The sequence below is a fragment of the Castanea sativa genome, chromosome 2 (genome assembly GCF_040712315.1).
Source record: "Castanea sativa cultivar Marrone di Chiusa Pesio chromosome 2, ASM4071231v1".
NCBI lineage: Eukaryota > Viridiplantae > Streptophyta > Magnoliopsida > Fagales > Fagaceae > Castanea > Castanea sativa.
In genome coordinates, this window is record NC_134014.1 from 37461272 (window position 1) to 37478065 (window position 16794).

A 16794-nucleotide genomic window follows, 5' to 3' on the forward strand; every position below is an offset into this window, starting at 1 on the left:
CTCTATATTGCAAAATATCAATAAAATCAAAGATCAATAACTATGTCACCAATAAAATATTTAAATTTTGAGTTTTTGTAGTCTAAAATTATACATAAAAAATATATTTATAAATCGAATAGTAAATAACATCTGATTGACATGAAACTTGACATGTGTTTTAAAAATATAAAGAATATGCAATTCAATTGTTAGATTTTAAAAATATGTAGTTATATTAATTTGTTTAAAGAGAGTTGTAAGATTTTATGTATTTGCATTTTTTTATCAATATATGAAAAAAAATTATTAAAATTTATATAATTTAAGTTTCATAATAACTACCTAAAAAAAAAATTTATGGAGCCGCCACTTTTCTGGTAGTAACCCAAATTTCGCTGATCATCCCCCCTTCTCTTATTTTTCTTCTTCTTCTTGTTCGCTTCACCCAGAAACTCTAGACACCTGTCTCTGTTTCTTTGTTCAATTTGTTTAGTGTGCTCTGTGCGTTTGTTTTAAATTTTAGTTTGTGTTTTCCGTTAAGTATGCCTGACACTCACGTGGATTGGTTGAAGAATTCAGCTTAATTCAATTTTTGTGTACGCTACAACTGCCATCTCTCAATCATGCAAAAAATTTGGTGTAATGTATTCTTATTAATTAATAGGAGTATTCTTCTCCTTGCCGTGTGTGTAACATGCAAATTAACAACTTGTTTTATCATCGTTTTTTAAGTAGGTTCAATTTTAATTATATTAACAATAAATTTAGGCACACACAATAAATATTTAAAATTAGTAATATTGTTTTACTAATAAGCTGTCACTTTATTCATAAAAAAAATAATTAAAAAAACTGTCATTTTAGCTAGGAATTAACATATCATCTAAGATATGGACTTAATTTTAAAAAAAAATTATATAACATTTTACTAATGAGGATATAAATAAATAAATATCTATATCTATTTATATATATATAAAAATATATAAATTAGCGATAATTTCAAAATGGTATATCAATATTTTAATGGATACTGAAATATTTCATTTTCCTAACTAGATTTAAATGACATTCAGTATAATATGACATTCAATATAATATTGAATATATAAAATAAAAAAAAAATAAAAAAAAGGAAATGATTTACAAGTTAACTATAGTTTTTGTACAATTTTTTTTTTGCAAAACATCCTACCAAATATAGCATGATTTTATGCTCTCTTTTTTTTCTTCTAAATTTATTGTTTTTATTATTATTATTATTATTATGGACATATTTTATGTAATCGGCTACTCCTTTGGCAAAATGCAATTTACTTATAATTGGGTAGATCTATGATGGGTTTAAGACTTCAAAAAACACGTTGTTCAAGTCAAGTGTTAAAGCCATGAAGATCTAACCAAGAAACAAGTGAAGAAGAGTTGTTCATTAAATCTCAACAGCAATCTCGACAGAAAGACTTCTATCGAGATTTAATGTTGAAGCCTGACAGAAGCCTGACACAAGCTTGACACAAGCTGTTTCTGTCGAGACTTATGAAATCAGAATTTGTAGATCTGATTTTTGGGCCATACTGAAATATTTGTATAAGGTTTATTTTCTCACAACCCTAGACATTTATAAGACTTATTTTAAAGGTCATCACGCATGTAGATAGTGCCTTAGTTCATTATTCTCTTTGAAGAAGCTACTGCATCTTTACGCCAAGGGTTCTGTGACCAAGGAGCTTCCTGATCTTCATGGTTAATAAATTAAAAAACTTTGCAGCCAACAACCTCTTCAACTAGGATCTGTGCATCATTGGTTAGTCACATACTAAGATTCGTGCATTGAACAGAAAGATTGCCGCTACAATACAAGTCCAATTAGGTATTAGGGTAAGGGTTCAACTATAGGTTGGTATTTCAGGATAGGCCAAAGGGTTTGGTAAAATTCCTTATACTTGTAACCACTTATGATTGATAATAGTGGATTCTTGGGAATGGTGACTTTAAAATCACCCGATGGGGTTTTGCCTCGGTGGTTTTCCCCATTCGTAAACATATTACCTGTGTCAATTTTATTTTCCGCTATATTTAGTATAATTGGTGATTTGTTTGTGCTACCACACTATTACATGTAATTTGATCTAATTAATTAACTTAGGTAATTAATTAATTTGCTAGGGGTCAATTCATTTTAACCCAACAAGTGGTATCAGAGCGGACACACTCTGATTAGGTTTTAATCTTTGCTGTGTGATCCATTGACCCCTGTTTGTCATGGATAGAAGACAGTCCCTTATTATACCTCATTTATTTGATGGCACTAACTATGCATACTGGAAAGTACGCATGAGAGCTTTCTTGTAGTCTTTAAATGTGAAGGTCTGGCAAGCTGTGGAAATTGGCTAGGTAAAGCTAAAGGAAGCGTCGACTGATTGGGATGAGGCCAAGATCAAAGCGGCAAACTTCAACAGCAGAGCATTGAATGCCCTATTTAGTGTGATGACCAATGAGAAGTGCAAGAAAATATCCTCAACTGAAACTGCAAAGGAAGTTTGGATCATCCTCTAGACAACTTATGAAAGGACTAAGGCTGTTAACGATCAAAGCTCCAAAGGCTCATGACTAGCTTTGAGGAGATAAAGATGGAAGAGGATGAGACATTCGATGAATTCTATGCCAAGATGAAGGACATGGTGAACTCAGCATTCAATCTTGGTGATCATATTCCCGAGCCCAAGATTGTGAGAAAGGTGCTCAGATCTCTCCCTGAGAGATTTCATGCCAAGATAACAGCAATTGAAGAATCAAAGGACATTGACACCATTCCTTTGACGGACCTGATTGGAAACTTGCAGACCTATGAATTGGGTTTGACTAGACTTAGGAAAGGAACCAAAAGTAAGAATATGGCACTAAAGGCCAAAAGTATTGAGACTGATGAGTCTTCAAATGATGAAGATTCCGAGATGAAGTCCTACATCACTAGGCAGTTCAAGAATTTCATAAAGAATGCTAATACGAAAGGTTTTGATAAGGACCGTAAGCAATCTAGTTCTTCTTAAGTCAATATTCAAGACAGGGGGAAGAAGGATGCTAAGGTTGATGGTCAATATATTATTCTCTCTGGACCAAAGTGCTTCGAATGTCAAGGTTTTGGACACATGAAATAAGAATGTGCAACATATCTCAAGTCAATTGGGAAAAGCAAGGCTCTTGCTGCTACCTTCAGTGATACTGAGCCTAAGATTGAGTCAGATGATAGTGATAATGAGGGAATCTTGAGTGCTTTCACTACCACAGTGGATCCTACTGAAGGGATCGTAGAAGCAGTGGATGAAGAAGAGGACTTTGTAGAATCCAAGTTTGAGAAGATGGATGAACAGGATGACATTCACACAGCCTAAGCAAAGTTATACAGGGTATCTGAAAAGCATGAGAAGTTGTATGGGCTATCTACTAAGAAACTTAGTGAAGTGGAGCTGGAACAAGAGGAGCTATCCACAAAGGTTGATGAAGCCAATCAAACCATTGGAGTATTGAGGTTTGAGAACAACTTCTTGGCTGAAAGAATCAAGAAGCTTGAAGCAGAATTGTTCCAAGTCCGAGCTCAGTTGGAGAGGACTTCTAGTGCAAAGCTAGATGAAATGTTAAACCTCCAAAAATAAACTTTTAACAGAACTAGCTTGGGGTACGAACTCTCTAACTCTTCTCATATTACCTTCTCTAGTAGGACTGTTTTTGTCTCACCTGCTAATAATGAAAATCTTGAGAAAAATGAAACTAAAATTGAGATAGCTAGTGAGAACAATCTGGACAAAGGCAAATCTATTCTAGGAGCACCCCCTAAGATAGAGAAGAAAGAGACTAGAAACCCTAAGAGCAATAAGGCTAAAAACAAGAAGTCTCAACCAAAGAAGCCGCATTTTTGTCATCATTGTGAAGCTTCAGGACACACTTGTCCAAATTACTATAAGTGGTTAGCCACTCAACAGAGCAATAGTGTGTTATCATCTGGTGGTCAAGGTCAAATTCCACCATCTTTGGGTCCTTTTGTAGACCTTCTCAAGGCCCTCATGTTCCTTTTGAACTTGAACGGTTTCAATTATTCCCCCTCACCTCAGAAACAAAGGTTCAACTCTAGGAAATGATCTTCCTCTAATTCCAAAGCATGGAAGGAAAAAGGCTTCAAGTGATTAAGTTACTTTTTTTTTGTACTTGCATTACTTGTTTTTTTTTTGCTTTCTTGTTTTTGAGTCAGTCTAGTTTTATGCTTTGTATGTTTACATGTTTCTGTTTTTTTTTTTCATTTTTTTTTTCATAAAAATTAAAAAAAATTGACAAATCATAAAAATACAAAATCAGTGTGTTTATGTATATTGGTACTTGTGTACCCTGGATGGCCATTGAAACAAAGTTTTCTAAATTTTGTATTTCTTGTAGTTTAGATGAGCATCTCAATGGATAACTAAGCAAGTGAGTTTTGTGGCTCGTGTTTGTGATGAGTACGATTAAGATTGTCTTTTATATCTCATACTCATATCACTATTTTTGACGAGAAGGACTAGAAAATTTAAGAGAAAGACATAAATAACCATCTTACCACTAAAACCCGCCAATCATGTATAACATCTGTGTGCTTTGACATAGCAAAATTGTGATCTTTTGGCTTACATAATTGGGTATTTCTTTTCTCTCTTATATGCCTATGCATGATATGTTCAAAAAAAAAATTCAAAGAATATAAAAGCAAAAAGAATCAAAATACTTTTAAAATGATTGTAAGCGTGTTTTTAGGAGATGTGAGAGTTATATGATGTACCTTGAAGGTGATAGTATCCATCAAACAGTTATGATTATGTCTGAGTATATTAGATTTTCACATATCTCAAATCGTCATAATATGAGAAACTCGTGCACACTTGTTATGTTTTCACACACAACACGCAAACTCTTTGCTACTTTTGGTAAATGTGTAGGTACAATGTAATTTGGCCATCACAAGAGATACATGTGTTAATATATGCTCACTAAACTGTCTTAACTTGTTTTTCAAATATAAAATTGGTTAAACTTGTTTAGTGTGTGTGTGTGTGTGTGGATCTTTATGCTTTGCATCTTGTTTAAGATGAGTTTTGAGAGCCTAATATGTTGCTTGGATTTTTGGTTGAGTAGCTTGCTTGTTGCATTCATCTTTATGTGTTTATCCTCCCTTGAAAAACTCCTTTTCTTCAAGCTCGACAGCTTCTCGACAGATCCTCGACAGCTTCTCGATCCATCGAGATTTCTGGGTTTCTTGCTCGACAACTTCTTTGATCCATCGAGCCAAATTTCTGTGCATTTTGTCTGCTCGATTGATTCTCGATAGATTCTTGATCCATCCAGGTGGTTTTTTCCGTCAACATATCCTCAACAGCACCTCAACAAATTCGCTTATGTAGAGATGTAGAGCTCAACAGATTCCCAATAGATCCTCAATCCATCGAGATGTGCTTTCTATATATAGCTGAGGCGCGATTCAGTTTTCACTTCTCTCCTTTTCTCTCGATAGAAATCTTTCTCTCTTGACCCAATCAATCTCTTCTCACTCAAATCACTCTTCCCACTCAAGATTCAGCCTTGTTTAAGCCTTAATCTCTTGGTAAGTGTTCTCAATCACCTTTTTTTCATGCATTCATGCTTTTTTAGACCTAGGTTTTGGGTTTTTGAAAATTTTTGGGGTTTTTGAGATTTTTGTGAAAATTTTGGGTTGGATTGTGTTGTTTTGTTGTTATATGCTCATGCTTGCATCCTCATTACATTATAACAATGTTTCATGCATATTTAAATATGTGTGTGATTGGTTATTGTTGTTGAATGCCGTTAGGTTTGGATTGGGTGACCCCCATGATGCTCTTAAATTCTCATGTCACATGTTCATGCATTTTTCATACATACGTTATTTTTCTTCTTTCTTTTCAAAACTTGTGTTGTGTTTCTATTCTTTCATTCTCTCTCTCTCTCGGATAGACTGTGTCATGGCACCCAAACAGCGCAAATCTACTCCGGCTCAGATTCCTCGTCAAGGTTCTAGGTCATCTTCTTCTTCTGATCCTCTCGTACCCTTTCACATTTGGTTCCATGATGAAAAGGCCCAGACAGACTTCTTTGAGAATTTCCAGAAATGCGGTGTTCATTTGGAACACCAGGTTATTCTGTTGTATTTTGCCGACATTCCTCTCCTTGAAGTCATTTGGACTCGGGATTAGGCTTTTCTACTTAAGAAACCCTCAAGTTGTCCCGTCGTGTTTACACAGGAGTTTTACTCCAACATACATGGCATCGATACCTCTGTGCCTCAATTTGTTACCACATTCTGAGGTACACATATCGTAATTACTCTGGATCTTATATCCGATGTACTATGTGTCCCTAGGGTAGCATATCTTGACTACCCTAACTATGAGCACCTCCGGACCGTGTCTAGAGACGACCTTCTTTCTCACTTTTGTGAGAAGCCCTCTCTTTGGGTGGTGCTCTAAACACCCCTTGCTCGAGCTTTGCTAAAGGCCTTCGCTTTCTTAACATGGTGATGACTTTTGATCTTACTCCTCTGTCACACTATAACTCCCTCACCAAGTCTCGTGCTCGATTTCTTTTGTCTCTTATGAAGGGTCTTTCTATAGACTTTCCCTCTCACTTCATCACATCTATTCTAGATGTGTATCAGGACACTACTACACGTGATAAGCTCATCTTCCCTTAGTCTATCATGCGTATCCTCACACATTTTCACATTCCCATTCCTCTCTCTCCTCTTTTCACCATCATGGGTGCCATCAGTGCTGGTTCTATCTGGCGGAGTGAAGCCCAACTTCGACCGAAGCGGCCACTAGTGGAGATGGCCAATCCTACAACTTCTACTGTTCGACCCTCTTCCTCGGCTCCTTCTACCTCCGTAGTTGTTGGTGTGACCCTTGAGGCCATCATGGCGCAGCTTCAGTGGATGTAGGCTGACTTTGATGGTCGTCTTGACTATCTCACAGATGAGATGTGTCAAATGAATACCCGAGTCGGTTGCATTGCCCGCAGATAGACTTGCATGGCTGGCTTTGCTCCTTTACCCTCTCCAGAGTGTCTCGCAGCCTCTACTTTTGTAGATGATGAGGATGATGCTGGCTCTTCCGGTGATGACGAGATGACGACATTTCAATGACTTGCCATTTGTCATTCGTGACAAAAAGGGAGTAGTTTTGGTTTTTTAGAGTAATCTTGTACTTAGAGGGAGAGTTAGCATAGGATTTTCTTTGTTAGGGGGAGTGTGTATAGGTCTGAGGGATGTAATGAGGTTTATATGTATCTTTCTTTCTTTTTAGTTACATTAGCCTCTTGTACACCGATCTTGCAACCATTATTATTATGACATACATTTTACTTTATTTTCTTATATATGATGATGATGTATGTTCATTTTCTTCACTTATTTTTACATGTGTTGTTTCTTTTCTCTCTTTATACACATGTTTCTTTATGTACGCAATCTTTATTTCTGTTTCACACATGATGCCTTGATGAGTTTTGTTTAAGTGTTTCAGAAAGACAGGTTGTGAAAGTCTATCTTGCCATGAACTCTCTTCTTGCAAAGTTTTTCAAGAGTTTATGTTAAGGTTAGATTTAATTTGTAATACAACAAGTGGTTATGAGTTTAGTGATTTAAGAATTCTCTTATGATTATTTGTTTTGTTGTGGTTTTGTCACGGATTGCCAAAGGGGGAAATTGTTAGGGACATATTTTATGTAATTGGCTAATCCTTTGACAAAATGCACTTTACTTGTAATTGGGTAGATCTAGGATGGGTTTAAGACTTCAAGAAACATGTTGTACAAGTCAAGTGTTAAAACCCTGAAGATCTGACCAAGAAACAAGTGAAGAAGAACTGTTCATTAAATCTCGACAACAATCTCGACAGAAAGACTTTTATTAAGATTTATTATTGAAGCTCGACACAAACTGTTTCTGTCGAGACTTAAGAAATCAGAATTTCCAGATCTAATTTCGGCCCATGTTAAAATATTGGAATAAGGTTTCTTTTCTCACAACCCTAAACATATATAAGGCTTATTTTGAAGGCCGTCACGCATGTAGATAGTGCCCTAGTTCATTATTCTCTCTAAAGAAGCTACTGCGTCTTTACGCCAAGAATTTTGTGATCTTCATTGTTAATGAAGTAAAGAACTTTGCAACTAGCAACCTCTTCAAATTGGTGGAGTTAGTCATGTATTAGGATTCGTGCATCATTAGTTAGTCACGTACTGGAATTTGTGCATTGAACGGAAAGATTGCCGCTACAATACAAGTTCAATTGGGTATTAGGACAAAGGTTCAACTGTAGGTTGATATTTCGGGATAGGTCAAAGGGTTAATTTGGTAAGATTGCTTATACTTGTAACTGCTTGTGATTAATAATAGTGGATTCTTGGGAGTGGTGACCTTAAAATCATCAGGTGGGGTTTTGCCTCGGTGGTTTTCCCCATTTGTAAAAAAATCACCTTTGTCAATTTTATTTTATGGTGCATTTAGTATAATTAGTAATTTGTTTGTGCTACCACGCTATTGCATGTAATTTGATCTAATTAACTAACTTGAATAATTAATTAATTTATAAAGGGTCAATTCGTTTTAACCCAACAATTATTATTATTATTTGAGAAACAATTTATTTATTTATAGTACTCTCTATAATTGCCCATGATATTTGTCTTGTAGGGGCTGAATTATTGTAACACACGTACTATATATTATGTACTCTCCCTTAACAATCGCCTTTATAAATGGGGTTGAGAACTTATAACAATGAGATCAGTACAAGACAGCAAGCATAAAACATGGCTCTAGTTCAGATACATGGAACCCCTAGATGGAAGAAACTCTTGGGTTATGTCGGACCTGGTTTTCTCGTTTCTGTCGCCTATCTTGATCCCGGAAACTGTAAGCAAAACTTTCTCTCTCTCACCCCTAGCTTGTGGTTCTAAATATAAATGTAGGTGATTTTGTGAGGGGTCTTAGTTTAAAAACTAAAAACGATATTTATTGGTGAAATATATTGTAGGTGATTTTGTGAGGGGTCTTAGTTTAAAAACTAAAAACGATATTTATTGGTGAAATATATTGGAATTTTCAAAAATACCACCCTAATAAAACTATAAAAGTGATTATAGAGATTATATATATGACAAATCTGGAAAATATTTAGTTTTTAAAAAGTATATATCTCGACCAAAATCATGCATGATTTTCTTATCAAAAAAAAAAAAATCATGCATGATTTTGTTAGCCGAAATGTCACAAAATATACTAAAAATATTGGATTAATAAAATGTTAAAATAATCATTCTCGTGAAGCGAAAAGAAAACATTTTGTTATGCTCTAAGTTATTGCTTTGTCTGCTACGTAAATGCACTAGTGGAAACAGATCTACAAGCTGGTGCAGACTACAAATTCGAGGTATTTCCTTATTCTTCATTTCTTTTTGGGGTCATTATTATTATTATATTAGGATGGATTCTTTGTCTCATATGAATGCAATCTATTTTGTATAAGCAGTTGCTATGGATCGTGCTTGTTGGGCTGAGCTTTGCTTTAACAATCCAGTCTCGTTCGGCAAATCTAGGAGTGGCTACAGGTTCTCCCTCTATGCTGTGCTCAGACATGCACGAGCGTTTTTATTTCAAACTATTCCATGCAATATTTCAAAATTAATTAAGTTTTAGATGGCAGAGGTTACTAGTTCGAATCTTCCATTTTCGAGACCAAATTCAGTCTTCGAGATGAAAAAATAGAAGAATCCAATTTGCAGCAAAACATATCGTCAGCCACATACTGGATGATCATTGTCCATTGATCCAAAATAAACCCATGATTACTCTTATGCTTTGTCATTCGATTTCAATCTTTATTAAAGTTACTGCTTAATATCGCTTAATTACAGGAAAACATCTTGCTGAGCACTGCAAGGCAGAGTACCCAACTTCGTTGAATTACTGCCTGTGGATACTTGCGGAGGTTGCTGTGATAGCTGCAGATATCCCAGAAGGTATAGACAATTTTAAGTGAAACATGTTAAAATAAAATCGAAATCCTGTGTCTCACTTTTAACATTCCATTTTACGCTCCATATTTTTTTCTATTTTAGACTTTGATAACTTTACGAGAGATTCCATTTTTTACTCCATCATGCGTTTACTTTATGTGAGAGAGAGAGAGAGAGAGATGTGACGTGTAAAAAAGACATGATATGCAGCGCGGCTCAATAATATAAGCCATTGACCGTCTAAGTAGAAAAAAAGTCTCTAAATTTTAATCAATAATATATATTAAGCTGAAATATTAACTAATAAATAAAATAATATTTTTTATCAAATGAAAAATAAACAAAAAAGAGAAAGAAATGTTATGTTCACAATATTTTTTACAATACTTTTACAACAAATTCTAAATAGCAGGTTGTTACAGGTTGTTATTGATAGCAAAAAAATAATTTTAGTAGTAGTAGGTTGAAATAAAAAACAAGAAGCAACTTAACACTTAAAATTTGTTATGAAAAATATTGTAAATGTAGCTCTTAAAAAAAAAAGCAATAAACAAAAAAATTCACAACATTTTTCACTATAGTCAGTTAGCAAACTTTTTTTCTATTTTTCATCTAAGTTCACCACTAATCTCACTCGTTAACTTACTACTATCAATCTGACACATCAACAAATGTAAAAAGTTTTGTCAATTTTTTTGCGTTTATAAACTTTCTAAAAAAATTTTAGGTGGCACATGTAAATTAGTAGTAATTTTGCATATGAAACAAGATAATTAATGTTCGTCTTATGCCCTCGAACGCATCAAGCTGCCCCTGCTGATATGTTGCAATTCATGCCACATAAAATACAACCTATGGGACCAATGACGGACCTACAGTGGGGCAGGGGGGGGGGGGCATTCCCACCCCCCACCCAAAAAAAAAAACTAGGATATATATATGTGTGTGTGTGTGTGTTGAAATTTTAAATTTTGGTCTTAATAGCCCCCCAATAAATAAATAAAAACTGGTATACATATTTAATTTGAAAAATTAAGATTTGCCTTTAAATATATATATTTTTTGATCTCCTCTGAAATAGCGTTGAGTTTCATTTTGATAATTGTGTTGAAATGTTTAAGAAACACTTATTTTATATGTTATACTTTGTTGACATTTTTATAATATCAAATGTTTAAGAAACACTTATTTTATACGTAGTATTTTGTTGAATATGAAATAGATATTAGTTTTTATTTTCATAAAAAAAAAAAAATTGTTTTAAGCTTTGACCCCCCAGGTTCAAATCTTGGTTCCGTCCCCGTATGGGACTCACATGATGTGAGAGAGATATTGTATGTTACCAATACATAAGATACCATCCTTAAAAGTAGAGGAAAATTCATACATAGATGTGTCACTGACTTATGATTTTTACAGTCGTAGGAACAGCATTTGCTCTCCACATACTCTTCAAAGTACCCATATGGATTGGGGTCCTACTAGCTGGATTGAATACTCTTCTACTCCTTGGACTGCAACGATATGGTGTAAGTAGCTAGCAGTGACTATTATTGCTCCAAGCTAGTTCTATCTAACTATCTTTCTTGTTATTTTACAGTTCTATAGTGGGTATATTTTTGGATGTAGATAAGGAAGCTGGAGGGTGCAATTGGCTTGCTAGTGATAGTACTAGGCTGTTGCTTCTTCACCGTGATGGTACACGCTAAACCCAGTGCAGAGGACATCTTGACTGGAATGTTTGTTCCCAAATTGAATGGGCCACGGGCCACCAGTGATGCCATTGCTCTTTTAGGAGCTCTCATCATGCCGTAATTTCACAAACTACTATATATATTGCTTCTTTTCTAACTTTAAATAGTTTAGGGGAGCAAATTAAGCATACATAAGTACATGTATTTAATGTGGATTTAGCTATGGACCATATATCCTCTACAAAATGCTAGTATGTATGTATGTCACACTTGCCTGAACTCCTTTGAACCAGACTCTTTTTTTTGGTGTATGTGAGATTAATGAGTACGGTGGGGTGGGATATTACAAATTTTATTACATAAGTTTTAAAAATTAATTAGTATTAGGGGCATACATAGATAAAAAATTATACATTATATAATTGAAAATGAATAATAAAATATATAATGAAAATAAAATTAATTTATTTCAATTTATTTAGTGAAAAGTATTTGGCATAATCATATCATGTAAGACACAATTTTAATTATATAGTATATAATATGGTAAGATTCCGACATTAGCTTATATGTAATTTTATTAATCAATGTTTTGGTAATGACAATTAAATCAATTGTTATCATTTACTTTTACAACTCTCACATAGTTTACTAAAAAGTTTATAATTTTACATGGAATATTTTTTTATGATTAGGTAGGTTTTAATCACAACTATATAGATTTTTATTACTTTAAGTTAATAGTCACTTACATAGTTTACTAAAAAGTTTATAATTTTACATGGAATATTTTTTTATGATTAGGTAGGTTTTAATCACAACTATATAGATTTTTATTACTTTAAGTTAATAGTCACTTACCATCGCACATCCTTGGTGTGGTGGTCACTCCACAAGTATAAATGCTTGTAGGATGTGGGGGGCAAAGGTCGGAGTTTAAGTCTCCAAGAGAGAATTTCACACACATATACACTTAGATTAGGCTAGAATAGAAATTTTATATAAAAAATAAAAAAAAGTTAATAGTTACTCCATCTCAAAAAAAAAATTAAAATTAAAATTAATAGTTACTCATCAAGTGTCATTAAGTGCATGAATTGAAAACATTTTAAGCTTTTCCTGGTTTAATAACTTTTTAAAATTTAGGTTTAATTTGAAACTACCCAAAATTATACATGAATGAGTTAATTGCCCAAGTTTTTAATAAAAGGCAGCCACTTAGTGTAAGACGAGTGTAGCTACTTGGTGGATAAAAAAGATAACCACTTGGCACAATCACAAGTTATAGAATTCAACTTTTACCATATACTCCCTCTACCCCATATTGTATGCTTGATTAGAAAATCCAATTTTTTTAAGAGAACATTATTAAATGCATTTATGATGAGATTCTTGATGTGATTCACCATGAATGTGAGACCATATCATGTGCTTTGAGAGTGCTTTGAGAGTATTTAATAATGAACTCAGGGGGTTGGCCGAGTTGGTTGGACTCTCGGTCTCAAGGTGCTTGTACTAAGCTCAATTAGGTGTGCTCCCCAGTTCAAGTCATGCTACCTGCACTTTGAAAAGAATTTTCTGAGCCAGCGCTTTACCCCTTCGTGGACCCACCCGGCGCGAACAGTGATTAATTTCTGATTGAAAGTCTTGAGGATATACTATGGGAAACCCCCAAAAAAAAAAAAAAGTATTTAATAATAACCCCCCCCCCCCCCCCAAAAAAAAAAAAGAGAGAGACTAAGTTTCTGAAGCCCTTGAAATGAAAGGCACCGTTCAAGCTTCTTGTATCACATCCATAAATGTGGCTAACCTTTAATACTGAGGTGACCCCCAATGGATTGGAGTTGTACACTGTTTCCCTAATTGGTTAGAACTGATCAGGTATGAGCTTGAAAGCACCTTCAGAACCTGGAAAATCAGTTGTCGGTTGGACCACCTCTCTCAGACTTTACAGAAGTCTGAGCTTTGAAGAAAATTTTTTTTACTGCCCCAACCTTAGGCCCACGTGGCCTAACTTCCCTAGTCAAACACAGTCCATAATAGGAAAACCTGAATCCTGATAGATTTGGACCAAATTCACCACCAGATAATTTATCACCAAATCCACTCTAGTAATTTCATTTGTTTTCCCATATTTTATAGGCTCTTTGTACAGAATATGTTGTGGTAAAGTCATCGAAAACATTTGACTCTGCCACTATTCTCATATTATCAAACTGCAGACACAATCTTTTTCTCCACTCAGCATTGGTTATATCGAGACAAATCCCTCACACCTTAGATGGCATCAAGGTAAGTAACTAAAACCTTCAATTATTTCCTTCCAGGAAAGACAAAGTTTGATTAAACTAACCACCTCTCTCTCTCTCTCTCTAGAGTGCAAGCAAGTGCTTTTTGATAGAAAGCGGGTTAGCATTGTTCCTAGCGTTCCTCATCAATGTGGCAATCGTATCTGTTAGTGGTAGCGTGTGTTCCAATCCAAATATCTCTCCAGAAACCAAAGCTCAATGCAAGAATATCACTCTGGAGTCTGCAGCTTCCTTGCTTAAGGTCTTACATATATATATGCCTTCTTCCTTATGCTAATTACTTATTAAAAAAAAACATTAATGTTATAATGACCAACACACTGTTTGTTGGTTCTCAACAAAATCATAGACAGCTAAAAGACTTGTAGTTCAGTGGTATTGCTGTAAGGAGGTACCAAGTACCAACCCCACTTGTTGTAAGGAGGAAAATTCACATGGGGCGAGGCATATAGAGAAAATGGTAACTTAGAACTTTAAAACTGAATTTTACAAAACCATGCAAGTTTAATATATATATTATGTTTGACAGGAATTTCAGCAACCAAAGAGAATTAGGTAACAAAATTATTAGTTTGTTTTCCTGATTTTTTTTTTTTCCTGACTTGCTATATGGTATTATGATAGAATGCCCTTGGAAATTGGAGTTCGAAACTTTATGCCATATCCTTGCTTGCTTCTGGTCAGAGTTCAACTGTCACCGGAACCTACGCTGGCCAGTACATTATGCAGGTGCTCATCAATCGGTGAATCCTTTTCCCTCAGAGAGATAAGCTTAATTAGGAAAGATTTCTGCAGCTTTTAGTTGCGTTGTTTGCAGGGTTTCTTAGATTTGAAGATGGAGCCCTGGTTGAGAAACTTAATAACGAGGTGCATAGCAATTACTCCAAGTTTGGTAGTATGCATTATCGGTGGATCTCGGGGAGCTGCAAGCCTTATCATTATTGCTTCTGTAATTTCAAACTAAACAGAACTCTTAGTTAACTTCTACTCTTTCTAATCCATAAATTAGTCCAAAATTTTGATTTCTATTGTCATTTTTATTTGCAGATGGTCTTATCATTTGAACTACCATTTGCATTGGTTCCTCTCCTAAAGTTCACCAGCAGCGAAGCAAAGATGGGTCCCCATAAGAACTCAACAACGGTAAGATTTCTAACATTTTAAGGTACTTTTGTATCATTTAGTAATATAAGTTCAACACTTAAAATGTTGAACCTAGTGCACAAAACTTCCAATTTTTAGTAGCCAATTTTTTATCCTCCAATTTTTTGGAGAGATTGATTTTAGAATTCAAACTTGCTACCTATCACCTATTACTTTTGGTAAAAGGCGTTTTCTATTACACCAAGGTCTGACTTACAATGATAAAATTGATTTCTCTTCATACCAGAATATGCCAAAATAAGGGCATGCATTAACAATTATATGGTGCTTGACAATTTCTTTTGGTACTTCCGCCGTAGGTAAGTCTTGTTTCATGGCTTTTGGGGTGTTGCTCAATTGGGATCAACTTATACTTCTTAAGTACGACTACCATAGGAAGGATAACAAGTAAGCAGACCTCAAAAGCCGGATCAATCCTCACAGGTGTACTAGCTTTTCCAGCAATGATGCTTTACGCCTCATTATTGACATACTTGACATTGAAAAGAGAGAAATCTACTGAGAGCTCCCCTAATTTGATGATGAGTGCTATTGAAACAATAAGCTGAGACAAACGGTTGGCAACTTGGAGAGCAGAATAAGGGAGATAGCTTGCTACTAGTCGCATACCGTCATGATGCGTATGAATAAATAATTATTTTATGACTGTGGTATAATGTATAATTTGTTCTCTAAAGTTTATTGTAAATAATTTGTTCTCTTAAAGCGTGAGTTTAGCTACAGATTATTCGGTGCACGTCTGTGTCTGCGTTTAAAAACAGTGGGTCCCGTGCATTGTTTACGAGACCCGCAAACTACGTTTTTCAACAAAAACAACTTTAAAACTAGCTTTCACAGTACTATTCACACATTTAAAAATTATTTTGTTACAGTGTTTTTAATTTTCAGTTTTCAGCAATAAGCAGTATCCAAGCAGACCTTAAAAATTAAACATTTATAAATTTAATTTTCATCTTTCTATCTTTACCAAGATATTATTTTATTATTATTTGTGTGATTGATTGATACTATTTCTTTTTAAGCTGGTCCATATTATTTGAAAATCTGTTTTTCTATTTTTTTTTTTTTTTTTACAACTAAACTTTTTTAAGTTTCAAATAAATTATTCAAATTCTTCATTAAGGAAAAACGCAAAAAATATCACGTGTCAACCAAAGTCCCATCCTTAAAACCCAGCCCACGCCCCCTGGTAATTGAACTGGTCTAAGGCTAAAGTAACCCAAGTTATCTTCAAAAAAAATAATAAAAAAGAGAAAGAAAAAAGACATTCTCTCTTAAATCTAACAAGAAATTAACAAAGTTTAGGAAAAAAAAAAACAAGAAATTAACAAAAAAAAATGACATGTAAAAAAAAGGTAGGGCAGTAAGGGGAACAACCAAACATAAAGAACAAAGCAAATTACCCTTAAAACGCTAGTAACTTTACTCTCCATCACGATTTTTTTTTAGCACATAGATTTTAAACTATCTCGTGAACAATATATAGCACAGTATAAAGAATTGTATCCAAAGTATTACAATTAAAAAATATCGAATTAGCGAACTCAATGCTAGTACCACTGTCACTAAAACTCAAGACAGTCGATCAT

At 34.4% G+C, this 16794-nt stretch overlaps 1 protein-coding gene across 1 annotated transcript; it reads left to right on the top strand.

The window, feature by feature from the left end:
• The first annotated feature begins 8797 nt into the window (after window positions 1–8797).
• On the top strand, window positions 8798–15927 carry LOC142625977 (metal transporter Nramp7.2-like). The gene is made up of 12 exons (XM_075799735.1): window positions 8798–8935; window positions 9412–9452; window positions 9552–9630; window positions 9937–10041; window positions 11458–11567; window positions 11668–11849; window positions 13955–14024; window positions 14109–14282; window positions 14666–14770; window positions 14859–14990; window positions 15089–15184; window positions 15505–15927. The coding sequence occupies exons 1-12, from the start codon at window positions 8833–8835 to the stop codon at window positions 15751–15753; spliced, it is 1446 nt and encodes a 481-aa protein (XP_075655850.1). The 5' UTR covers window positions 8798–8832; the 3' UTR covers window positions 15754–15927.
• Window positions 15928–16794: the final 867 nt, after the last annotated feature.